The sequence below is a fragment of the Heptranchias perlo genome, chromosome 1 (assembly GCF_035084215.1).
Source record: "Heptranchias perlo isolate sHepPer1 chromosome 1, sHepPer1.hap1, whole genome shotgun sequence".
Classification (NCBI taxonomy): Eukaryota; Metazoa; Chordata; class Chondrichthyes; order Hexanchiformes; family Hexanchidae; genus Heptranchias; species Heptranchias perlo.
This window is the reverse complement of record NC_090325.1, coordinates 195,808,052-195,835,335: the sequence shown is the minus strand read 5'-3', so window position 1 is coordinate 195,835,335 and position 27,284 is coordinate 195,808,052. Positions and strand designations below refer to the sequence as shown.

At 46.0% G+C, this 27,284-nt stretch overlaps 1 protein-coding gene across 5 annotated transcripts in view; it reads left to right on the top strand.

Moving 5' to 3' along the window:
* LOC137331049 (endothelial cell-specific chemotaxis regulator-like) overlaps positions 1-27,284 on the top strand; it is a 55,363-nt gene that overhangs the window by 20,669 nt on the left and 7,410 nt on the right. For 3 of the 5 annotated variants that reach the window (XM_067994653.1, XM_067994646.1, XM_067994677.1), the window contains exons 2-6: positions 8,769-8,864; positions 11,620-11,757; positions 21,695-21,775; positions 24,205-24,306; positions 26,430-26,454. In XM_067994653.1, the coding sequence (XP_067850754.1) occupies positions 8,769-8,864; positions 11,620-11,757; positions 21,695-21,775; positions 24,205-24,306; positions 26,430-26,454 (442 nt within the window). Of the gene's footprint in view, positions 1-5,382; positions 5,876-8,768; positions 8,865-11,619; positions 11,758-21,694; positions 21,776-24,204; positions 24,307-26,429; positions 26,455-27,284 lie in introns of those variants that run through there. The other 2 variants (XM_067994662.1, XM_067994669.1) reach the window with 2 other exon arrangements.

Sequence of the window (27,284 nt, the reverse complement as noted above, 5' to 3'; positions counted from 1 at the left end):
GGGATTAAAGGGACAGTGGCTGCATGGATACTAAATTTGCTAAGGGACAGAAAGTAGAGAGTAGTGGTGAACGGTTGTTTTTCAGACTGGAGAGAAGTATACAGTGGTGTTCCCCAGGGGTCGGTATTATGACCAATGCTCTTTTTGATATATATTAATGACCTGAACTTGGGTATAGAGGACACAGTTTCAAAGTTTTCAGATGACACGAAACTCAGAAATGTAGTAAACAATGTGGAGGAGGACATAGACAGACTGGCGAAATGGGCAGACACATGGCAGATGAAATTTAATGCAGAGAAGTGTGAAGTGATGCATTTTGGTAGGAAGAATGAGGAGAGGCAATATAAACTAAATGGTAAATTTTAAAGGGGATGCAGGAACAGATCTGGGAGTGCATATACACAAATCTTTGAAGATGGCAGGACAAGTTGAGAAGGCTGTCAAAAAAAGCATATGGGGTCCTGGGCTTTATTAATAGAGGCATAGAGTACAAAAGCAAGGAAGTTATGCTAAACCTTTATAAAACACTGGTTAGGCATCACCTGGAGTATTTTGTCCAATTCTAGGCACCAAACTTTAGGAAGGATGTCAAGGCCTTGGAGAGGGTGCAGAGGAGATTTACTAGAATGGTACCAGGGGTGAGGGACTTCAGTTATGTGGAGAGACTGGAGAAGCTGGGATTGTTCTCCTTAGAGCAGAGGGTTCAGAGGGGATTTAACAGAGGTGTTCAAAATCATTCTCGGTTTTGATAGAGTAACCAGAGGACACAGATTTAAGGTGATTGGCAAAAGAAGCAGAGGGGAGATGAGGAACCATTTTTTTTACGCAGCGAGTTGTGATGATCTGGAATGCGCTGCCTGAAAGGGCGGTGGAAGCAGATTCAATAATAACTTTCAAAAGGGAATTGGATAAATACTTGAAAGGGAAAATTTGCAGGGCTATGGGGAAACAGCAAGGGGAGTGGGACTAATTGGACAGCTCTTTCAAAGAGCCGGCACAGGCACGATGGGCTGAACGGCCTCCTTCTGTGCTGCATCATTCTATGATTCTATAAATCAATGTCTTTGATGATTTTGTATCACAAACAATTATATACAGCTCCATGTCAGGGCAAGTCGCATTAGCAATCGCCAATCACTTTATATCTTACTGTGTGATGCTCAGTGCAGTATCTCCACACAATGGGAGCGGGCTGGGGACGAGGGTCACCAACCCTCCAGGATTAATCTCCAGGAAACCGATGTGAGCAAAAACTCATAGGGGAATTAAAAAAGAAAATTGTATTTTTTTTTCTCATTTTTCTTTTGAACATTTTCATTTCTTAGTTACAAAAATATTGGAGATGGGGGGGGCAAGAAGTACTGTTTGAGTGTGGGGGTGGGGGCAGTTGGAGACTGGAAGTCATGTAATGAAACCTCCAGGAATACATTGAACCAGAGTTGGCAACCCTTATCTGGAACTGCTGATGAAAGCTCATGCAACATTTCATTTGAAAGCATTAGACTGTTAAGTGCAACAGAACATTGCCCCATCGAACGTTCAGGCTCGTGTGATCTGTAACCTCCTGTAAAACTCTTGTGCGGTTGGTTACAGACAGATTTTCTGTTGTCCTTGGAATTATATTACTGGCCGCTCTTTGATTGTATTAATGCAGCAAATCCCAGAACACGTACTCGGAAAGAGAAATCAGATCCCCCTTTGAAAATGAAGGTGTCCCTCAGGAATGGCTGTCCTTGGCATAAAAGAAGCTCCTGGATGTTTGTCTCTTCTCTTTCTCTTAGCTGGAGGTCAGCACACTGATTCCACCATTCATTTTATTGGACAGAAAAATCACTTGAGACATGAATCAGGTGTCGACCTCTACACCTAATTCCTGATATGTGCTCCTGCCAGACAAAGTTTCTGTGTTCGGACTAATTGATTGTAAAATTAGCCACATGATATTAGCAGTTCCATTTTTGCAACATCTTGATCATTACATTAAGGGACTTTTCCCCTTAAACGCCTTGCAGGGCAACTTGTGAGTTTTTTCACCAGTGATGATGCAATTCAGCAAACCCGATCCGGGCAGCCCTGGATTTTGTTAAAAGCCAGCCCTTGCTGTAGCTGTGTGGCCTTGTGCAGGAGGAACTAGGAACGGAAACTGAGGTTCGAACTCCCACTCGGATGAGTCATGCAAAAGGTCGAGATGTGGATGTACTAAAGACAAGTTGGTGTTTGTTGTTGAACAGTAATCAGGGACAGATGTGGGGGAATGAGGAGGATGTGAGCCGAGCCCACTGCTGCTGACAGTCCCAAATCAAAAGATTAGAAAATTCAGAGCCTGATACGATGCCAAGGAATGGACGTTCGGGATTGTCCAAATGTTTTTCAAGGAGTCCCATCGATGTGGAAAAACATTTAAAAAGAGAATTCACAATCTTGGGGAGTTTACCGAAGCCCAACCTGACATAAGACAACACTGCTGGCAGTTTCTGCACTGACCCAATTCCCACAGCCGTATTCAAATGAAGGTGTCAGCCGTGGCTCAGTGGGGCAGCTCTCTCACCTCTGAGTCAGAAGGTCACGGGTTCAAGTCCCACTCCAGAGACTTGAGCACAAAATCCAGGCTGACACTCCCAGTACTGAGGGAGTGCTGCACTGTCGGAGGTGGCGTCTTTCGGATGAGATGTTAAACCGAGGCCCCGTCTGCCCTCTCAGGTGGATATAAAGGATCCCACAGCCGCTATTTTGAAGAAGAGCAGGGGAGTTCTCCTCGGTGTCCTGGGCCAATATTTGTCCCTCAACCAACATCACTAAAAAACAGATTATCACTTTGCTGTTTGTGGGATCTTGCTGTGCGCAAATAGGCTGCCGTGTTTCCCTACATTACAACAGTGACTACACTTCAAAAAGTACTTCATTGGCTGTAAAGTGCTTTGGGACGTCCTGAAGTGGTGAAAGGTGCTATATAAATGCAAGTTCTTTCTTGCTTTTTCTTTTCCATATAAGGTGGGCTTACTTCAGAGTTAGCTGGATCGTGGTTCGATACAAATTGCCTGCTAGGGAGAGGATGGCAGTGCTGAGATGCAGCGGAAGGTGACTGTTTCCTGCTTTCTGAGGCAGAGCACTGGGCCAGACCAGAGCCAAGGTTTCCCTATGCCCTGATCATGGAAAAGATCAAACGTGACTGAACTGATCCACTTTTCCCATTCTGCCCCAATTCCGTTATCTGTATATATTCCCATTCTTACATTTTCCTGGAACAGTGACTTTAGTTTGTTTCTGTTGGCTGTTATCTGGTTCTGTCATCCGCTGTTTTGTTTTCCATCAAGAAATCTGTTTGAATCATGTATTGCATGAAGGACACCACATTCCCACCAGTGGTAATCGGGAATGGTACCACGGTCAGTGGAAGGCTGGCTCTCTGCCTGATGGTGCTTAACAATTCCCTGAGGTTCGGGTATGATCAGATAATCAACAAAGGGATGACTCACTTACCAATCTAAACCTTTCATAAAGCCCACTGACCTACCCGCTGATCATGGCGGCACTAATTGTGCTGCCTATTTGTCAACCGTGTCTCAGTGGGGAGCTCTCTCTCTCGCCTCTGAGTCAGAAGGTCAGAAAGTCCCACTCCGCAGACCTGAGCACATAATCCAGGCCGATGCTCCCAGTGCAGTACTGAGGGAGTGCTGCCATGTCGGAGGTGCCGTCTTTTGGATGAGACGTTAAACCGAGGCCCCGTCTGCCCTCTCAGGTGGACGTAAAAGATCCCACGGCCACTATTTCGAGGAAGAGCACAAGAGCTCTCCCCGTGTCCTGGCCAATATTTATCCCTCAACTAACATCACTAATGTTGTGGAGATGCCGGTGATGGACTGGGGTTGACAATTGTAAACAATTTTACAACACCAAGTTATAGTCCAGCAATTTTATTTTAAATTCACAAGCTTTCGGAGGCTTCCTCCTTCGTCAGGTAAACGAAGGAGGAAGCCTCCGAAAGCTTGTGAATTTAAACTAACATCACTAAAACAGATTACCTGGTCATTATCTCACTGCTGTTTGTGGGATCTTGCTGTGCGCAAATTGGCTGCCGTGTTTCCTACATTACAACAGTGACTACACTTCAAAAGTACTTCATTGGCTGTAAAGCGCTTTGGGACGTCCTGAGGCTAAATAAATGCAAGTCCTTTTCTTTCTATTTTATTTACCACTGGTGTTAACATCGGATATGAGGAAAAAGTAACAGCATTACAGACTCCAAATTTTTCAGGATTTAATTGTAAGCAGATATTGGCCCTGATAATCAATGGATCACACCTCTCTCTGTAAGTGCCCAGATACGCCCACTCTGGACCTCTGTTCCCGAAACTTGTGGGGTCACAGGGAGATCCTGGAATTTACAACACTTTTGGAGTAAGCCCTCTCGAAAAGGCCGGAAAGCCTGGCCCAAGATTTTAGGTCTGGGGTGTTTCCAGGTCCCTCCCCCAGCCCTGTTGGTGTTCTCCTTGGCTTCCTTAGAAAATCAACTGCCAGGCCATTGGGGTTTCCAGGCTTCGATCTTGCTCTGAACTCCCAGGCGGGCTCCACAACCAACTGGTGGAATGGCCTAATCTGCTCCGGTGGACCTGTCCCAGCCCCACGCCAGGTCCCTCTGAAGGCCTGAGGCGCTGGATGTAGGGAGTCTCTGACCCTTCCCTCGTTTGACTCGGTGGCTTAACCATGTCCCAGCCCAGCTTCCAGCTGTTCCGACAGACTCCCGCCAAAGTTACAGCAGGGGTATGTCGGATTGGTTGCAGGTTTGAGGCTCCTGAACCTTGGGATAACTTATCCAGTTTATTTTTAAACTGCAGGTTTTCTGCCTACAAAAACAACAGTAACTAAAACTTCTGAAGTAATCCATTGGCTGTGAAGCACGTTGAGACATCCTGCGGCTGTGAAGAGTGCTATAAATGTAAATAAATGCAAGTTGTTCCTTCAAATGACCTGTTGTGTCTCATGCAACAACCTACCATCTATTTATATCCTTACTCAGTCAACAACAATAACTTGCATTTATATAGCGCCTTTAGTGCAGTAAAATGTCCCGAGGTGCTGCACAGGAACGATTATCAAACCAAATTTATCACTGAGCCACTTAAGAGATATTAGGACAGGTGACCAAAAGCTTGGTCAAAGAGGGAGGTTTTAAGGAGCATCTTATAGGAGGAGAGAGAGGCGGAGAGGTTTAGGGAGGGAATTCCAGAGCTTAGGGCCCAGGCAGCTGAAGGCACGGCCGCCAATGGTGGAGCGATGGAAATTGGGGATGCTCAAGAGGCCAGAATTGGAGGAGCGCAGAGATCACGGAGCGTTGTAGGGCTGGAGGAGGTTACAGAGATAGGGAGGGGTGCGAGGCCATGGATCCTGTCATTCTCTGGCCTGAGCAGCATCAGAACACTGCTGGTCCTTCACATGAATATGTTAGTCCACCAGTTACCATCAGTGCTGCAAAATACATCAAAATACATAGTTACTACTGTCAGCAATTCAGTCTCATCTGCTGAGAGGAAATTCAGCCCATGAGTTACTAAAGCCACCTTGTTTCCATTAAAGCTGACAATGGGACACTCTCACACAGACCACACTGTTCGATTAGTGCTGTGTGTGCAGAACATCACAGAGGTGCAAAGGGATGCTGATAAAAGTTGCAAGACTAAAATACAATTTATAAAGCGATAACATTGAACAAGGTGTTCTTGTTTTACCTTATCATAGAATATTTAATTGTACAAGATTCAAGTACAGAATTTTAATGATTATGAACTCACTGACGCTGTATATGTGCATTGTAGATTAAAACTGGTCGATGGGTCACAGGATTCTACTGCACAATACAATGAAAACCCTTACGGTAATTTACCCTTATGGAACTCAGTGCCCATATTTACCTGCAATACTGGTTATGCCTGTAGGTGGCGCGGTGATGGATCTTTACAATGTGAAATGTAACATCAACAGTAACTGTCACTGTATATTGATGGTGTGAGAGAGCATTCACTTCACACCAAATCCACCAGTAGCTTTACAGCAATCTTTTCCTGTGAGTAAATTATCCTTTTCGTCACCTAGACTTCTACCTGCCCTCGCCTGTACCTGCCCTCGCTCCTCGCCTGTACCTGCCCTCGCTCCTCGCTTCTACCTGCCCTCGCTTCTACCTGCCCTCGCTTCTACCTGCCCTCGCTAGTACCTGCCCTCGCTAGTACCTGCCCTCGCCTGTACCTGCCCTCGCTCCTCGCTTCTACCTGCCCTCGCTTCTACCTGCCCTCGCTCGTACCTGCCCTCGCTTCTACCTGCCCTCGCTCCTCGCTTCTACCTGCCCTCGCTCCTCGCTTCTACCTGCCCTCGCTCCTCGCCTGTACCTGCCCTCGCTCCTCGCCTGTACCTGCCCTCGCTCCTCGCTTCTACCTGCCCTCGCTCCTCGCCTGTACCTGCCCTTGCTCCTCGCTTCTACCTGCCCTCGCTCCTCGCCTGTACCTGCCCTCGCTGCTCGCTTCTACCTGCCCTCGCTTCTACCTGCCCTCGCTCCTCGCTTCTACCTGCCCTCGCTCCTCGCCTGTACCTGCTCTCGCTCCTCGCCTGTACCTGCCCTCGCTCCTCGCTTCTACCTGCCCTCGCTTCTCACCTGTACCTGCCCTCGCTCCTCGCTTCTACCTGCCCTCGCTCCTCGCTTCTACCTGCCCTCGCTCCTCGCTTCTACCTGCCCTCGCTCCTCGCCTGTACCTGCCCTTGCTCCTCGCTTCTACCTGCCCTCGCTCCTCGCCTGTACCTGCCCTCGCTGCTCGCTTCTACCTGCCCTCGCTTCTACCTGCCCTCGCTCCTCGCTTCTACCTGCCCTCGCTCCTCGCCTGTACCTGCTCTCGCTCCTCGCCTGTACCTGCCCTCGCTCCTCGCTTCTACCTGCCCTCGCTTCTCGCCTGTACCTGCCCTCGCTCCTCGCTTCTACCTGCCCTCGCTCCTCGCTTCTACCTGCCCTCACTCCTCGCTTCTACCTGCCCTCGCCTGTACCTGCCCTCGTTCCTCGCCTGTACCTGCCCTCGCTCCTCGCTTCTACCTGCCCTCGCTCCTCGCTTCTACCTGCCCTCGCTTCTACCTGCCCTCGCTCCTCGCCTGTACCTGCCCTCGCTCCTCGCTTCTACCTGCCCTCGCCTGTACCTGCCCTCGCTCCTCGCCTGTACCTGCCCTCGCTCCTCGCCTGTACCTGCCCTCGCTCCTCGCTTCTACCTGCCCTCGCTCCTCGCTTCTACCTGCCCTCGCTCCTCGCCTGTACCTGCCCTCGCTCCTCGCTTCTACCTGCCCTCGCTCCTCGCCTGTACCTGCCCTCGCTCCTCTCCTGTACCTGCCCTCGCTCCTCGCCTGTACCTGCCCTCGCTCCTCGCCTGTACCTGCCCTCGCTCCTCTCCTGTACCTGCCCTCGCTCCTCGCCTGTACCTGCCCTCGCTCCTCGCCTGTACCTGCCCTCGCTTCTACCTGTTATATACAGCACTTTCCAACGTTGGTCAGTGGAGCGCAGTGAGAATTGGGAACCCTGGCTGATCTGCCCCTCCCTAATGCTGGGGCAGTGGGGCCGATTCCCGATGCGGGCGGGCAGTATATCCGGTCCTCTTGCCCGATGATGACAGGAAGTCCGATCCAACTCGACGATTGTGCCTTATTTAAATACTGCTGCCGGCACGAATCGCACTCCTCGTAGTCGGCTCGCCGTTTGGGTGGGTGGGAAATCCAGTGGGCAGAGGCTGAAGTTGGGCCTGTGGCAGCATCTTAAAGGGGAGGCCGGGAAAGAGTTGGGGGGGGGGAACGCAATGGAGCAGCAGCTTGACGTGGCTGCGAAACATAAAGAGCTGAACAAGCAGCAAAACGGTTTTAAACTCAAGGGAATCGTTAAAGCTTAAAAGTCCCAAAAGTAATGAAGAAAAGGTAATCACCAGACCTGTTTCCAGCTTTACCCGACTACAGCTTACAATCCCTTTAAGTAGCTCTGTAAATAGCTGTCTGCTGAGCTGTGGCACCCATGGTTTTGTTGAGGAAACAGCGATGGCAGTGACACAGAGATGGTGTTTGGGTCCTAACAATGTCAAAGGACCTTCATTTTAATATATTAATTAGGCCCCTGCCGGTTTTGTGTGGGAGTGAAGGCTTCCTAAATCAAGGCCTGCCTGAAAATTGCAATTGAGGGGCCTCCGGAGATAGGTTGTCAATTTGGTTTTTTTTTGCTTTGCGATGTTGGTCCCGGCGTTGGTCCCTTCACTTAGGGTTGCCAATCCTCCAGGATCATCCTGGAGTCTCCAGGAATTAAAGATTAATCTCCGGGACGCAGAAAAAACCCAGGGAGCAGAATCATAGGGGCATTAAAAAAAAATGGTATGCTTTTGTTCATTTCCTTTGAACACTTTTGTTTATTAGTTATAAAAATATTGGAGATTGGGGGAGAAAAGGGCTGTTTGACCTGGTGGGTTGGTCGGAGACAGGAGGTCATGTGATGAAACCTCCAGGAATACGTCCAACCAGAGTTGGCAACCCCTAGGTTCACCCCGAGAAACGAAGGCAGTAGGGAGACAAAAACCAGCCTCATTGGTTCTGTAACAGAGCTGCTACGGTCCTTCGACTGAAGATTCCAGGCCGATACCGTTGAGGAACATAGAAGTCATTCATTCTCAACATCTAATCTTTCCTGCATTCAAAAAGTGTGAAGAATGTTAAACAATTACTGGACATCCAGTACTAACATGGAATATTCTGCACTGCAGGAGGACACACACAATCATCTCCATCACTAACAGACGGAATGTCAATGGAAGCTGGGTCGCCCAGCTCCACGCCCGAGAACGCAGCTACGACACAAGGTAACCGTTAATAATCAATGGGCAGAAAGGAAGTCTTAAGACATACAACTACAACAACAACTTGCATTTATACAGCGCCTTTAACATAGTAAAAAGTCCCAAGGCGCTTCACAGGAGCGATTATCAAACAAAATTTGACATCGGGCCACATAGGGAGATATTAGGACAGGTGAAGAGGTAGGTTTTAAGGAGCGTCTTAAAGGAGGAGAGAGAGAGGTAGAGAGGCGGAGAGGTTTAGGGAGGGAATTCCAGGGCTTAGGGCCTAGGCAGCCGAAGGCACGGCCGCCAATGGTGGAGCGATGAAAATCGGGGATCCGCAAGAGGCCAGAATTGGAGGAGCGCAGGGATCTCGGAGGATTGTAGGGCTGGAGGAGGTTACAGAGATAGGGAGGGGCGAGGCCATGGAGGGATTTGAACACAAGGATGAGGATTTTAAAATCGAGGCATTGCCGGACCGGGGACCAATGTAAGTCAGCGAGCACAGGGGTGATGGGTGAACGGAACTTGATGCGAGTTAGGGACGGGCAACAGAGTTTTGGATGAGCTGAAGTTTACGAAGGGTAGAGGATGGGAGGCCGGCCAGGAGAGCGTTGGAATAGTCCAGTTACTTGGAAGAAAAAAACTTGTATTAATTCACAACATGGGTTTGCAAGCTAAGCTTCCGGTAACAAAAGCCAGCGCCAGAGTGGCTTTTATATCCAATAAGCAGTTTATCAAAATCTGCAAACACTGGTACCCATGATTTGATGAATTTCAATGGTTGGCCACAACAAGACATGAGAATTCCACCACCCGTTCCAACATGCTCATCAACAAAATCCACATTTCTTATACTTTGAAGGGTTGACGGACTTTGATGGCCAAGGAATAATTGTAAAAAATATCAACTTACAAAACAGTGGGCAGCACTCTCGCCTCTGAGTCAGAAGGTCACGGGTTCAAGTCCCACTCCAGAGACTTGATCACAAAATCCAGGCCGACGCTCCCAGTGCGGTACCGAGGGAGCGCTGCACTGTCAGAGGTGCCGTCTTTTGGATGAGACGTTAAACCGAGGCCCCGTCTGCCCTCTCAGGTGGACGTAAAAGATCCCGTGACACTATTTCGAAGAAGAGCGGGGGAGTTCTCCCCGGTGTCCTGGCCAATATTTATCCCTCAATCAACAAAAAACAGATTATCTGGTTATTATCACGTTGCTGTTTGTGGGATCTTTCTGTGCGCAAATTGGCTGCCGCGTTTCCGACATTACAACAGTGACTACACCTCAAAAGTACCTCATTGACTGTAAAGCGCTTTGGGACATCCTGAGGTGGTGAAAGGTGCTATATAAACGCAAGTTCTTTCTTTCTTTAACAGGGAGTTTTGAAAATGTAAATTCAGTGCTCCCACCCTCCTCCTGAGTGGAGACCTTTACCAGAGTGGAGTTCAGGTTAGAGAAAGGCGGCATCTTTCTCTAACTGACTCCCCAACTCGTGCTTCCCTCGAGCAAGGCTCCCCCTCAGTTTACCCTCCAAGCATCTCTGCTGAGCTGGCTTCACTTCAACAACCTTCCTCTTACCCCTTAGTGAGAAAAAAAACACTAAGTCCTACAGTCAGACACTGCGCAGAGACCAACAGAGAGAAGGGCAGGAGGAGGATTAAGGAGTGGAGAATATATTGATGCTACTTTTTTTTTAAAACTTTGTCGAACTGTTCAGGATCAGCCCTGTTTTCACTGCTTGTTTGCATTTATGTGACGCTTTCCTTCCGTGATTCAAATGGAACCGGAAACCCAGAGTTAGTTTTCCTCCCACTTCAGATGAAACACCTCACATGCGTTTATGGTGCTCCATCTACTGGTCTCCGGCTGTCAACTCATGAGACTTACTCATTGAATCATAGAGTTGTGCAGCAGAGAAGGCGGCCATTCAGCCCATCGTGCCTATGCCGGCTCTTTGAAAGAGCTATCCAATCAGTCCCACTCCCCCCTGCTCTTTCCCCCATAGCCCTGCAATTTTTACCTTTTCAAGTATTTATCCAACTCTCTCTTGAAGGTTATTATTGAATCTGCTTCCACCGCCCTTTCAGGCAGCGCATTCCAGATCATCACAACTCGCTGCGTAAAAATAATTTCTCCTCATCTCCCCTTTGGTTCTTTTACCAATTGCCTTAAATCTGTGTCCTCTGGTTATGTGACCCTTCTGCCAATGGAAAGAATTTCTCCTTATTTACCCTATCAAAACCCTTCATAATTTTGAACACCTCTTTTAAATCTCCCCTTAACCTTCTCTGCTCTAAGGAGAACAATCCCAGCTTCTCCAGTCTCTCCACATAACTGAAGTCCCTCATCCCTGGCACCGTTCTGGTAAATCTCCTCCGCACCCTCTCCTTGACATCCTTCCTAAAGTGTGGTGCCCAGAATTGGACACAATACTCCAGCTGAGACCTAACCCGTGTTTTATAAAGGTTTACTTGCTTTTGTACTCTGTGCCTCTGTTTATAAAGCCAAGGATTCCACATGCTTTTTTAACAGCCTCTTCAACTTGTCCTGCCACCATCAAAGATTTATGTATGTACAGCCCCAGGTCTCTCCTAATCCTGCACCCCCTTTAAAATTGTTCAAAATTTAGTTTATATTGCCTCTCCTCATTCTTCCTACCAAAATGCATCACTTGTGCCATTAGGCTTGTTAATTAGCATTTTCCTTTAATGTTACTATAACTTTTAAGCACTTTAAACATTGGACCAGATGTCAGTACGAATGTGTTTTGTACCACAGGAGGAAGCACTGTTTCACCATCAGCATCCCAAACACGCTCAGAATTTCCATCCTCCACCAGTTCTACAGCCAACCTTGACAACAAGGGAATAGCTTCCATATCCACATCATATTCTTCAACTGAAGCAGCCGTAACTGGTAAGGTTTTGTGTTTGAAATCTCCCCAAATTTCTTTCTGCCGAGGTAACTGGCACGAAAGCACAGACTGCTGTGTTTGAAAAGCTTAAAGGAGACTCCAGAAGTCTGCTACAAAAAAAAAGACCTTAACAGAGGAGAATCGTTTCTCCATTTCTGCAGTGTTGTTTGTGGAAAGTGAATATTCTAAGTGTGCTTCAGAGTGTAGCGACCGAGCAGTCAATTTATTCCATACATCGTGTGGCTCAGGAGTCTTAGATTCACAGGGGCTGAATTAGGAAGGACTTCCCGATGGGAATAAACTTCCTATTCCTTATTTTCGGGGTGGTTTACTGATACTGCGCTGCGGGGGATGACGGAGAGTCTTGCCCACCAGTAATGAATATATCAGAATTCGGGTGTGGGTCCAATTTCCGATATGCACTCCCGACCAGCAAAGCTCCTCGGCACTGTAAGATGATTCCCAAAAATATTCTGCTTATCCCGCAGTTGTGGGACTAGTGTTATTTTAACTATCAGGAAAGACTGAACAGGCTGGGGCTCTTTTCTCTTTAAAAAAAAGAGAGAAGGCTAAAAGGTGATCTGATAGAGGTCTTTAAAATTATGAAGGGGTTTGATGGGGTAGACGTAGAGAAAATGTTTCCACTTATGGGGGAGACCAAAACTAGGAGTCATAGATATAAGATAGTCACTAATAAATCCAATAGGGAATTCAGGAAAAACTTCTTTACTCAGAGAGTGGTGAGAATGTGGAACCAAGGCCCTGTCTGCCTGTTTACATGAATGTAAAAGATCCCATAGCATTATTCAAAAAAGAGCAGGTGAGTTCTCCTAGTTCGGAGCTAGGGTTTATCCTTCAGTCATCAGATTACCTAGTCATTTATCTCATTTGCTGTTTGTATGACCTTGTTGTGTCTAATTGGCTGCCGCATTTACCTGCGTAACACAGGACCATAGAAACAGGAAGTGGCCATTTAGCCCCTCGAGCCTGTTCCGCCATTTAATGAGATCATGTCTGACCTGTGACCTAACTCCATATACCCGCCTTAGCCTCTGAAGTCCAGGTATCATTCTAGTAAACCTACGCTGCACTCCCTCCAAGGCCAATATATCCTTCCTAAGGAAAAGGGTGCCCAGAACTGAACACAGTACTCCAGGTGTGTTCTAACCAGGGCTTTGTATAGCTGTAGCATAACTTCTACCCCCTTGTACTCTAATCCTCTAGATATAAAGGCCAGCATTCCATCAGCCTTTTTGATTATTTTCTGTACCTGTCCATGACATTTTAATGATCTATGTACACGGACCCTGAAGTCTCTTTGGACCTCAACTGTTTTGAGCTTTTCACCATTTAGAAAGTACCCTGATCTCTCCTTTTTAGGTCCAAACTGGATGACCTCACACTTGCCTACATTGAAATCCATTTGCCACAGTTTTGCCCGTTTACATAATTTATTAATATCCCTCTGTAATTTAATGTTTCCATCTACACTGCTTACAGTGCTGCCTAGCTTTGTGTCATCGGCAAACTTGGATATGTGGCTCTCTATCCCGTCATCTATGTTGTTAATAAATATAGTGAATGTTTGAGGCTCCAACACAGATCCCTGTGGGACACCATGAGTCACATCCTGCCAATTTGAGTACCTGCCCATTATCCCTACTCTCTGTCTCCTGCCGCTTAGCCAATTTTCTAACCAGGTCAATAATTTGCCCTCAATTCCATGAGCTTCAACTTTGGCTAACAGTCTCTTATGAGGGACTTTATCGAATGCCTTCTGGAAGTCCATATAAACAACATCCATTGACATTCCCCTGTCCACTACTTTAGTCATCTCTTCAAAAAATTCAATCAGGTTCATTAGGCATGACCCCTACCCTTTACAAATCCATGCTGGCTCTCTCTGATCAGCTGAATATTTCAAGGTGTTCAGTCACTCTATACTTAATTATAGATTCTAGTAATTTTCCAACAACAGATGTTAGGCTAACTGGTCTATAATTCCCTGGTTTCCCTCTCTCACCTTTCTTAAATAGGGGAATGACATGTGCAATTTTCCAATCTAAAGGGACAGTTCCTGAATTGAGAGAACTTTGGAAGATTATAGTTAGGGCATCTGCAATATTTTCACCTACTTCCTTTAACAACAATGACTGCACTTCAAAAGTAACCCATTAGCTGTGAAACACTTCGGGATGTCCTGAGAACATGAAAGACATTCTATAAATGCAAGTTCTTTCTTTTCTTTCTTTTACACCAATTGGTACGTTAGAATGGCGGGATACAATAATTGATCAGTCACAATGAAGCCAATCCCTTTCCTTTTGTAATACCAGCAATAATTCCCAATACTGAATAAAATAATCGGAGTGAGTATTGACATGACTGTGTCAGCCAATGAGTTGGAGGCAAGGTGGGACTTACAGCAAACAGAGCCTATTTAAAAAGAGTCTCTACAAACTACAGCAAACAGGACCCATGACCAAAACTACAGCAACTTCTCCCGATAAGAGCAGGATTATTTCTCCAGCAAAATGCAGTGAGTGGAGGATAGTTACATAACACAAATTATGTGTGTAAAATCAATCCCAGTCACTTAGAGCAGTGCGGGCTCCAGGCGTGATTGACGGGGGAATTACCCAATCATCTCCATTCTGGCCGGGAACAGTGGTGTCACTATATGCAGCTTTCTATAGATGCATATTGTATAATTCTATAAATTCTATAAATTTATTTCTTTTATACCAACCGGTAGGTTACAATGGCAGGATACAATAAACGATTAGCCTGTCTCTCTCCTTTTGTAATACCAGAAATAATTCCCACTACTGAATAAAATAAGAGACTAACTGTAAATTTCTTTAACTTTTTTTTAATTGCTTATCCGGAAACCCAAGGATTGGATCTCACTGCCGGCCATATCACTTCAGTGACATTAATCACAGAGACTGTCCCCCATGAGACATTGCGTGGATCTATCACAAACAGCATCGCCTGTTATCGGAAATTAAAAAGCCGCTCCCAAGCCGCCCAGATCTGAAACTCATATTATGGGCTGGGATGTAGTTTTCCCGGCCAACAGCGTGTTTCCCCGGAGTCATGCGGCTTCAGAGAAGCTTTTAGGCCAGTGTGGAGTGGTGGCCCCCAGTTGTTTGCAATGGAGCAGAGTTCGCTCTGTACCCTGTGCGAAAAATGTGAGTGAGAAAAGATTACGGATTGACCGTGCTGGCTTGAAACAAACACTGGAGAGAAAGGAAATCCCTAAAATTAAATAGGTGGATTCAAGCCATCAACTGTCGGATTGTTTTACTTAAAGAAGTAAATATACAAAGAAATTATTAAGGGTCGCGGAGAAGGGTCGCCTCACAATGTAATGGTGTGGAGAATATAAGTTGTGAAGAGTTTGGAAGTTTTTGATTTTTGACATTTTTGTTTGTATTGTGTATATATAAAGTTTAATTTTTTTTAAATTTATTTTTGTTTCAATTGCTTCCAAGCCTTTATTCCGAGAGCTCCACATTACACCCACCCTAGATCAGCTCTCTTATAAATGGACACAAGAGAGCCCCCAATTGATATTCACCACCTGAATATCAATTAACACTAATTGATATAAATCTCACAGATACAATTAACACGCTCCCTATCAGGTGATGTCACTGGAGCGGCCTAGCAGGTTAAGAGACTCTATTGAGGGCACTAACATTGTTTTCTACACAAACATTTGAGGATATCTGCCATCAATTATTTTTTTTCTGTTTAAAAAAAGAGGGAGTGCTTTGAACAAAAAAATAATGCCTCTAGACTTTCCTTCCCCTTTAAAAGTTATGCAAAACCAGTTATAAATCACTGGTTTGGCCTCAGCTGGAGTATTGTGTCCAATTCTGGGCACCGCACTTTAGGAAGGATGTCAAGGCCTTGGAGAGGGTCCAGAGGGGATTTACGAGAATGGTACCAGGGATGAGGGACTTCAGTTATGTGGAGAGACTGGAGAAACTGGGATTGTTCTCCTTAGGGCAGAGAAGGTTAAGGGGAGATTTAATAGAGGTGTTCAAAATTATAAAGGGCTTTGATAGAGTAAATAGGAATTAGGAATAGGGAGAACCTGTTTCCAGTGGCAGGAGGGTCGGTAACCAGAGGACACAGATTTACGGTAATTGGCAAAAGAATCAGATGGGGAGATGAGGAGAATTTTTTTTTTACACAGTGAGTTGTGATGATCTGGAATGCGCTGCCTGAAAGGGCGGTGGAAGCAGATTCAATAGGAACTTTCAAAAGGGAAATGGATAAATACTTGAAGAGGAAAAATTTGGAGGGTTATGGGGAAAGAGCAGGGGAGTGGGACTAATTGGATAGCTCTTTCAAAGAGTCGGCACAGGCACGATGGGCCGAAAGGCCTCCTTGTGTGTGCTGTATGATTCTCAAGATAAGAGATCACGGTGAAAAACCATCCATGAAGGACCTGCTACTATGGGACCCGTCGTGTTGCTGATGCTGAATGTAAACACAAGCTGAGCAAGTCTCACCTGAAAACTCAAGATTCCCAACCTGGTCTATCCGGGATTCACTGTTTGCTCATTCCCAGAGCAAATTGGCCTCATCAGTCATCAAAGAACTCACTGCAGAAAATGACATGATATTTTTGGCTGTCTTCTTCGATGTGGAAGGACGAACGAATACATTGTGTTTTACACAAGACCTGCCTTGGTCCTGCTGTGAATAAAAAACCAATAATGTGTCCCTTGAGGGGATGGAGGGATTGGATTATGAAGACTGATTATGTTAATTGGGTATATTCTCATTGGAAAAGAGAAGGTTGAGAGGTGCTAGGATTGCTGTTTTTAGGATTCTTAAGGGACTAGATAACGTCGACCATGACAAGCTGTTCCACCTCATCCAGAACAGTAGAACCAGAGGACATGGCCTGCGCTCGAAGGGGGTAAATTCAAAAACTGATCTGCGGAAACAATATTTCAGTGAGGGAGTGGTCAGTCTATGGAACAGGCTCCCTGGGGAGACAGAGGAAGCAGGAAGTGTTGATTCATTCAAATGCAATTTAGGTAGATTGCTCTCAGAAAATAATATTTTGGGGTACAGTATCTGAGTTATTTGAGACACGATAAGTGTAAGTGTGGCTCGGGGGGAACAGGTGACTTTGGACCAATGGTTCCCAAAGCTCTCCACCACTGGGAGTTTTCCTCACCTCATGTCCGGGTCTGTTGTAGACTCATTGATGGAGATTGATTGCTGTGATTAGTCAATAACTCCATTATCATTGTATCGTGCGACTACCGGGATAGTAATTTTCGTTCAAGTCTCTGTTGTTTGACTTGCTCCCGAGTGTTTCTCCTGGTGTTTATCCAAACAGATACTGCAGAGTGAATTCTTAAAACATTACGGGTGAGTTTCCAGGTGTTAGTAGTTTTGTGGAATTTCCCAACATCTGGAGAATACAATGTTACACTCAATGAAAAGGGTGTAACAATATCTGAAAGCAATTGAGGCAAATCCTGTCCATTGTAGCCACATGATGATTTCCAAATACCCGAGTGCCTTCCACGCACACATGGGTCAGTTACAAGTCGAGCTCCAAGCTGGGGCAAATGACCTGTACAGTGCAGCAGATCAAACAAGAGAATACCAAGATGACATTTGTGGAAAAGAAAATGGGGTGAGATGTAAGACGGGCGGCCCATTCACTATCACCCATTTCTCACCCAACAATAAAAATTAAAATTACCCCCAGTCTGGGAGAGAGTCCCACATTTGAAAAATACTATTGGCCGCAGTGACTACACTTCAAAAGTATCTTCATTGGCTGTAAAGCGCTTTGGGACGACCTGAGGTTGTGAAAGGCACTAAATAATTGCAAGTTCTTTCTTTTTATTTTTATTTGAATTGGAAAAGAGAACTGCCAGGGTTCAACGTTAACCTTCCCCTTTGAGCAAACACTGAACAGCTGCATACCCGAGTACCCGTCCAAATTAATCCTTTCTTAGGCCGTGTTCACACTATGAATGTAGTACCACTGCTGCAAAGTCAGCCTGGATCTGGAATCAGGACCTGGAGGCAGAAGAGTGGGTCTCCCTGGAGGAGGCTAGTCTCACTCCTGTTCACTTCATAGTGCCCAGTTTGATACCTGGTTTACACTCCATCAGTGCGGACCCGAAACTGCTTCAATCAGCTCGAAACTTAGTGTGAATACACCTTTAAGCTGCCGGTAGGCCCAATGGAATTGCAGTTTAATAAATGATGGGCCGTTATTAACATTTTCATCTCAAATACTGACACTGAAACAAGTAGATTATGGTAATAAAGATAGTCAGTATCATGGGTAGCTTTATTACTGTGATATTAAACCTGTATGACTAAAGTAAATATTTAAAAGGCAATTTTAAATTAATAAGTTTAAATGCTTTACTTCTGCTCACTCTGCCTTCCCTTTGCCTCCATCATCTCTTATTGCTCATTCTCTTTCTTATATTTCTATAATTTTAACTTTTCCAATTTAACATAAGCCCTCAAAAACCAGGTTGACATTCCCAGTGCAATACTGAGGGAGTGCTGCACTGTCAGAGGTGCCATCTTTCGGATGACACGTTAAGCCAATGCCTCTTGGGTAGGTGTAAAGGGTCCCACGGCCACTATTTCGAAGAAGAGCAGGGGAGTTCTCCCCGGTGTCCTGGACAAGAGGCTCACACTTGGTAATGACCGTCATGTTGCATATTGGTCAGATTGACTCTGTAGACTTGTAGTTCGAAGTACAATTACAGCCTAGAAAGGACAATTGGTGGAATCAGCAAACACATAACCCGTTTGTATGACATTCCACTACCTGCTATTTCAACAACAATTTGCATTTATGTAGCACCTTCAACAGAGAAAAACATCCTCAGGAGGAAGTGGACAGTGAGCCAACGAAGGAGATATTAGGAGGGGTTACTAAAAGCTTGGTGAAAGAAGAGGGTTTTAGGGAGGTTCTTAAAGGAGGAGAAAGAGGTGGAGAGGTAAAGGGTTTTTGTGGGGGGGGGGGGGGAATTCCACAGCGTGAGGCTGAAAATACAGCTGCAAATGATGGGGCAGAAGAAGGGGGGAAGCACCAGAGGCTGGTGTCAGATAAATGGAGAGTTAGGTGGGAGGTGTAGCACTAGTGGAGGTTACAGGGTTAGGGAGGGGTGCAGCAGTGATGGAGGTTACAGAGTTAGGGAGGGGTGTGGCACTGATGGGGGTTACAGAGTTAGGGAGGGGTGCGGCAGTGATGGAGGTTACAGAGTTAGGGAGGGGTGTGGCACTGATGGGGGTTACAGAGTTAGGGAGGGGTGTGGCACTGATGGAGATTACAGAGTTAGGGAGGGGTGTGGCACTGGTGGAGGTTACAGAGTTAGGGAGGGGTGCAGCAGTGATGGGGGTTACAGAGTTAGGGAGGGGTGTGGCACTGATGGGGGTTACAGAGTTAGGGAGGGGTGTGGCACTGATGGGGGTTACAGAGTTAGGGAGGGGTGTGGCACTGATGGGGGTTACAGAGTTAGGGAGGGGTGCGGCACTGATGGGGGTTACAGAGTTAGGGAGGGGTGTGGCACTGATGGGGGTTACAGAGTTAGGGAGGGGTGCGGCACTGATGGGGGTTACAGAGTTAGGGAGGGGTGCGGCACTGATGGGGGTTACAGAGTTAGGGAGGGGTGCGGCACTGATGGGGGTTACAGAGTTAGGGAGGGGTGTGGCACTGATGGAGGTTACAGAGTTAGGGAGGGGTGTGGCACTGATGGGGGTTACAGAGTTAGGGAGGGGTGTGGCACTGGTGGGGGTTACAGAGTTAGGGAGGGGTGCAGCAGTGATGGGGGTTACAGAGTTAGGGAGGGGTGTGGCACTGATGGAGGTTACAGAGTTAGGGAGGGGTGCAGCAGTGATGGGGGTTACAGAGTTAGGGAGGGGTGTGGCACTGATGGAGGTTACAGAGTTAGGGAGGGGTGCAGCAGTGATGGGGGTTACAGAGTTAGGGAGGGGTGTGGCACTGATGGAGGTTACAGAGTTAGGGAGGGGTGCAGCAGTGATGGGGGTTACAGAGTTAGGGAGGGGTGTGGCACTGATGGAGGTTACAGAGTTAGGGAGGGGTGTGGCACTGATGGGGGTTACAGAGTTAGGGAGGGGTGCAGCAGTGATGGAGGTTACAGAGTTAGGGAGGGGTGTGGCACTGATGGAGGTTACAGAGTTAGGGAGGGGTGCGGCACTGATGGAGGTTACAGAGTTAGAGAGGGGTGTGGCACTGATGGAGGTTACAGAGTTAGGGAGGGGTGTGGCACTGATGGAGGTTACAGAGTTAGGGAGCAGTGTGGTGGAGGTTACAGGGTTAGGGAGGGGTGCGGCAGTGGATGAATTTAAACACAAGGATGAGAATTTTTAATTTAAGGGATCGGGTGACTGGGAGCCAATGTAAGTCAGTGAAGACAAAGGAGATGGGTGATTGGGACTGGATGTGGAACAGGAAACAAGCAGCAGGAGTTTATGGAGGGTGAAGAATGGGAGGCCGGGCAGGAGATCATTGGTGTAAATTGAGTCTGGAGGTGATAGTGGTATGGATGAGGGTTTTAGCAGCAGATCGGCTGAGGCAGGGGCAGAGGTGATATTATGGAAATGGAAGTAGGCGGTCTTTATGGTGCAGAGGACAGGAGGTTGGAAGCTCAGTGCAAGGTTGAATAGGATGCTGAAGATACAAATAGTTTGGTTTAGCCTAACATGGTGGCCGGGAGGCAGTTGAGTCGGTGGAGAGGATACAATATCTTCAGTCTTCACAATATTAACTTGGGAAAAATTGTAGCTCATCCAAGACCAGATATCAGGCAAGCAGTCTGACAGCACAGAGACAGTGGAGGGTTTGAGAGTGGTGGTGGAGAGAGAGCTGCTGGATGTCATCAGAGTACATGTGGATGCTAATCCCACATCTGGAGATGATGTTGCCAAGGGGCAGCGTGGAGATGAGGAAGAGGAGGAGGCTACGGATGGATCCTTGGAGCATGCTGGAGGTCACGGTATAGGGGGTAGGGAAGAGAAGCCATTGGTAGACATGCTGTGGCTACAATTGGGTAGGTTAGAGTGGAACCAAGCGAGGGCAGTCCCACCAAACAGGACAATGGAGGAGAGGCGTTGGGGGAGGATGGTGTGGTCAATTGTGTTGAACACGTCGAGGAGGGATAATGTGCCACAAACACGGAGAATGTTGCTCCTGTCGTTGGTTGTGGGAGGGGCGGATACCTAATTGGAGGGAGTCAGACAGAGGGGAGCAGGAACAGTGAGCATTGATCTGAAAGCGATATGTTCAAGGACTTTGGAGGGGAGAGGGCGGTTGGAGGGGGCAGTAATTAGTGAGGACAGATGGTTCGAGGGTGGGTTTTTTTTGAGGAGGGGGGTAATAGTGGCGGTTCTGAAAGAGGGAGGGACAGTGACTGAGGAGAGGGATCCATTTGTAACATTGGATACCATGAGGGCTAGGGAGGAAGATGGGTGGTCGGGAGTTTAGTGGGACCGGGGTCAAGTGCTGGAAGCAAATTCATTAGTAACTTTCAAAAGGGAATTGGATAAATACTTGAAAAGGAAAAAAATGCAGGGCTTTGGGGAAAGAGCAGGGGGGAGTGGGACTAATTGGACAGCTCTTTCAAAGAGCCAGCACAGGGCCGATGGGCTGAATGGCCTCCTTCTGTGCTGTATCATTCTATGATAGATTGTTTTCTTCTTTATGTCATGAACGCATCAGTCCCTGTGGGTTAATTTTAATCAGTCTGTTGTTGCATTTATGAATTTGATAGACACCAGGGTAAGTGTCTCCACTTTAACTAAATTAGTACGAGAGCTACCTCAAGGCTGTGTTGGCCTTGCCTTTTCTAGTTCTGCTCTCTCGTGTGATGATATATGACTTAAGATTTGATTATCTTTACACATCACTAGGGCCGTCTCCACCTTTGAGTGACAATTCCAGGAATGACACAGTCACCAACGGAGCTTCACTTGGAAGTTCTTCAGCTGCCAGTAAGAACCATTCATTTCACAGGCTGCTCTGTATCAATGTTGTGGGGGGGGTTGGGGGGGTGGAGGGGGATGGGAGTTGGGGCAGAGAGGGGGGATGTAGGGGGGCGAGTAGGGAGGTGGGGGGCGGGTGTGGGGAGGACGGGGGACGGAGTGAAGGGGGGAGTGGGATGTTGTTATTTGTTGAACAAACCAATAGTTACAACAAGACACTGGAGCTCCCGGGAGAGACTTCAAACTTCTCTGTCTGAGGCTAATGTGATCAGCAAAGATGACGTGATTCCCATCTTCTGATAACTTTAATCTTTTGCAACTGAGTTGTCATCGAGACCGACCTCATATTCACCTGTATGTAAGGGGTTGTGTTTTTATTATATCATTGACTTGATTTAATTTTAAAAAAGTATTAACCAGACATTTTCAGTGTTTGCCAGTTCTCGAACTTGTATTAGAGATAAAGGATGTCGGACAATATCCCATAATATCCCCATATAAGAGCAATAGGGATATGTGACACTATCCTATATAAACCCAACAGAGACCAGCAAGGTAGACCTCAATGGTCTTGCCCAATCATGTAGATTCCTTTCTTCTTACAAGTTCAACTGGAATCAAATACAAATTCTGTTGCCCAAGTTGAATAAACTGGAGAGAATTTATCGGCCCCTCTTCTCGAGCACTTTGCTGTCGTGTCCATTCTTGCTTTGTCTCCATCTCCTTTGGTTAGTAATGCAGTGTGGGTTGGAATGGGTGCTGCTGTGTCTGATGAGGTGGGTTTCCTTTCTAGACGAGCTGCATTAAAACCACGCTGATGTGTCCGTTTCACATCTTTGCTTGCTGTCACGGTGAGGTTTGTCTGTGTTTAGTTTGTATTTTACAATTGTGAAAATTATATGAGAATAAAATAAACCACAAATAACATGAAGGGTCTCATCAAACAACTAAGATAATGGACAGAAATCAGGCAGGTTGTGAAACAGCTGGGACGAACTTTCACAGTTAATATTCTGATTAGTGTTCTCAGCACAAAGCACTGTGTGGGGCACTCACTTATATAATGTACCATTGACAGTCACTAGTTCAGCTCTGTAGGTTATTCAGAGATTATCGCAACTTGGTACTGGATAAACGACATAACAAGGACCTCAACATGGATTTGTTATAAGCGGGTTGTGTTTGACAGATTTAATAGTGTTTTTGAAGAAATTATCCCTGTGTTATTGGGGTTCACAATGATCACTAAGTTATTGAGATTCCCATGAATGATCACTGTTTTATAGGGGTTCAGATTAATGAATATTGGGGTTCATGTTAATAATCTCCATATTATTGGGATCAGATTAATCATAGAATGATGCAACACAGAAGGAAGCCATTCGGCCCATCATGCCTGTGCCAGCTCTTTGAAAGAGCTATCCAATTAGTCCCTCTCCCCCTGCTCTTTCCCCATAGCCCCGTCTGCCCTCTCTCATGGATGTAAAAGATCCCCTGCAACTTTTTCCCTTTTGAAGTTTATATCCAATTCCCTCTTGAAAGTTATTATTGAATCTGCTTCCACCGCCCTTTCAGGCAGCGCATTCCAGATCATCACAACTCGCTGCGTAAAAAAAATTCTCCTCATCTCCCCTTTGGTTCTTTTGCCAATTACCTTAAATCTGTGTCCTCTGGTTACCGACCCTCCTGTCGGTGGAAACAGTTTCTCCTTATTTACTCTATCAAAACCCTTTATTATTTTGAACACCTCTATTAAATCTCCCCTTAACCTTCTCTGCTCTAAGGAGAACAATCCCAGCTTCTCCAGTCTCTCCACATAACTGAAGTCCCTCATCCCTGGTACCATTCCAGTAAACCTCCTCTGCACCCTCTCCAAGGCCTTGACATCCTTCCTAAAGTGCGGTGTCCAGAATTGGCCACAATACTCCAGCTGAGGCCTAACCAGGGATTTATAAAGGTTTAGCATAACTTCCTTGCTTTTTTACTCAATGCCTCTATTTATAAAGCCAAGGATCTCGTATGAAATTTTAATAGCCTTATCAATTAATGAATATCCTGTCTGCCCTCTCAGGTGGATGTAAAAGATCCCACGGCCACTATTTTGAAGAAGAGCAGGGGAGTTCTCCCCAGTGTCCTGGCGAATATTTAACCCTCAACCAACATCACTAAAAACAGATTATCCTGGTCATTTATCTCATTGCTGTTTGTGGGATCTTGCTGTGCGCAAATTGGATGCTGAGTTTCCTACATTACAACAGTGACTACACTTCAAAAGTATTTCATTGGCTGTAAAGTGGTTTGGGACGTCCTGAGGTCCCGAAAGTCACTATAAAAATGGGAGTTCTTTCTCTTCCCGTTACTAAGGTTCTTGGTAATGATACTTATTTTTAACCAAGCTCTTTTTATCTAATTATTGTCTCCACTTTCTGTTATTTTAGAAAACCTCATTTTGGTTCTGCTTCTTATAATTGCCATTGTGGTTCTCATCAGCCTCATTGTACTGAGATTCAAATGCAGAAACTATCGAAAGAAAAAGCGAGGTACAGTAATACTTCCCTTTTCAGTACTTTGTCTAAAGAGTGTGTACAAGGAAATGTTGAAGTCCCCTAAATGTATAAGCAACAGTTTCCCCATATTTAGTGCTATCGTATTTTCTGCCTGTGCCCACTGCTGTGCGTTTTTCACCCACTGCTGCTGGATTGCTTGTTTGGATGGGTTATGGTGCCATGTAAAATATTTGCTGGTCATTAGCATATGGTGAAATATCGGGTCAGCATAACTGAAAAGGAAAATATTTGCAGGGCCGTGGGGATAGAGCTGGGGAGTGGGAGTAATAGGTTGGCTCTTTCAAAGAGCCAGCACAGGCACGATGGGCCGAGTGGCCTCCTTTTGTGCTGCATCATTCTATGATTGCAATTCATAGTAACCTAGTGGTTTTGATAGAGTAGATAGGGAGAACCTGTTTCCATTGACAGATAACCAGAGGACACAGGTTTAAGGTCATTGCCATTTATCTCATTGATGTGTGTGGGATCTTGCTGTGCGCAAATTGGCTGCCGCGTTTCCCACATTACAACAGTGACTGCACGTCAAAAGTGCTTCATTGGCTGTAAAGCGCTTTGGGTCATCCTGAGGTCGTGAAAGGCGCTATATAAATGCAAGTTCTTTCTTTTTCTGCCCAGTGTTGTACAAATGAGGGGACTCCAGGATTTCTGACAGGGTTAATGTCGGACATTACAGCACATGGAAGTCCTGCACTGCTGCATTTCTGGCTGTGGAACAGGGACCCCAGAATTTCAGCTCCCTTACCTTGAAACTTTGTGCCCCGAGACTTTGAATTCTGTGCCCAACAGAAGACCTGTCCTGAATCCAATTCCTTTATAGCTGTGAGAATTTTGACCACCTCTTAAAAAGTCTCTCTTTCATTCTTCTTTTCTCGCTCTCTCTCTCTCTCTCGAGTAGATTCCCATGGTGGACAATCTTTCCTTCATAAAAAGATTTTTAAAATAAAAAGTGGTTCTTTTCCCAGTGAATAGAAGTCACCGTGTATAACCAGATAGGTACTGCATGACATTGATCAGGGCCACAGTGATCTCCTGGGCTAGTTTCAATCACCAAAGGGGTCGGAGAGCAATTTTCCAGATTTTTTTCCCCAAATTGGCCTGGGTTTTTATCGTTTTTTGCCTCTCCCAGGAGGTCACATGGTTTTGGGTGGGGTGGAAAGTGTACATACTGTGGTACACAAGATATCACTTTTTAATGGGGCAGGCTGGATGGACCAGTGGGTCTTCTCCCATTCGTCATTGTTCGTATGTTAATATAACTCAGCCCTCTAAGCTGAGAAATCCTTTAGACTCGTTCCAATAACTATATTGTTTCTATAATATGGGGACTAAAACTGAACACAATAATCCAGGTGTGTTCCCACTAAGGCCAGATACAACATCAAAATCACTTCCTTTGGCTTATCGGCCATACCCCTAACTGTACAACGTCAGTAAGTTGTGCAGGATTCAAATGTAGGCGGGTAATGTGACTTGTACTGTGAGCACAGAACTAGGTTTAAAATTAACAAGCTTCAAATGAGGCAGGAAGTTAGAAAAAAACCTGTGCCCCCAAACACACATTAATAGAACAGACCGCAAAGTGGAAACAACAAACTCCTTTTAATAAGGAACTGGATAAATACTGGTTGGGAATGAGTGTGGAAGTTAGAGAGATAGTCAAATACTCTACAGGACTGAATGTTTCCTGTGCAGATACGGACATCAACCAAATCGCACACTTCTAGAAATGGGGTGCAGTTTTCCAAGTTCGTGTTTGTGGTGCAGTCTTTCCCGCAGGGACGTATATTGGGAATACAGGCACAAGAAAACACCTTCCCGATCCCTCCACAAACTTCCAGTATACATTCACGGTGGCAACTTGTAAAATTACACTCGTGGTGTGAAGCTCCTGTATGATTTATGTGCGTACCAGCATCAGACCCTGCATCGTGGTTTGGTCCTGTTAAAAGGTGTTAAGAATTGAACCCTGTAGGACTTAAATGGAAAAATGCAGCAGAAAAATTACTGACAGAGTGACACGTACTCAAGAAAATGGTCAGTCTTATTTATCTTTTTCACAATTTGTTTAAGTAACTTTATTTCTCTTATTTGAACAGAGACAAAAGATGGCACACCGGACAAGTGAGTATAATTTATTAAAATAACAGAGTCTGAGTAGAAGAGATTAGATACAGACATTTAAACTCACAGTGAAGGTCTCTCCTTCCACAGTTCATGAGGGGGCACATTTTACAAATTGGCAAGTCGGGGGCAGAATTTCCCAAATGCATATTGGGAATTCAGCCACGGATATCAGGAATTCATTCCCAATATGTATTCCTGTTGTGTGAAACTCTTTGCCCAGGAATGTTAATTTGTAAAATCTAAAGAGGAATTGCTATGTGATGCCACTAATGGTGACAACACTATTCACTGTCCAATGGCCTGCAATTCTTGCCAAGACACTTGATCGCATTTATACAGAGTGAAGCTGCCGTGATCAGCAGTGTAGTGACATCATTGTATCAGTAACCATGCCTGTCCCTCAAAAACTTACCGTTTTAAAAAATCTCTCTTCACTTAAGGTAAAGGAAAAAATATCCATAACATCGCCTCTCTCCACTCCTGCCTCAGCCCATCTGCTCCTGAAACCCTCAACCATGATTTTCTTATCTCCAGATTCGACTATTCCAATGCTCCCCTGACCGGTCTCCCATCTTCCACCATCCGTAAACTTCAGCTCATCCAAAATTCTGTTGTCCGTATCCTAACTCGCACCAAGTCCTGTTCACCCATCACCCCCTGTGCTCGCTGACCTACATTGGCTCCCGGTCCAGCAACACCGCGATTTAAAAATTCTCATCCTTGTTTTCAAATCCCTCCACGGCCCTCACCCCTCTCCCTATCTCTGTAACCTCCTCCAGCCCTACAACCCTCCAAGATCTCTGCGTTCCTCCAATTCTGGCCTCTTG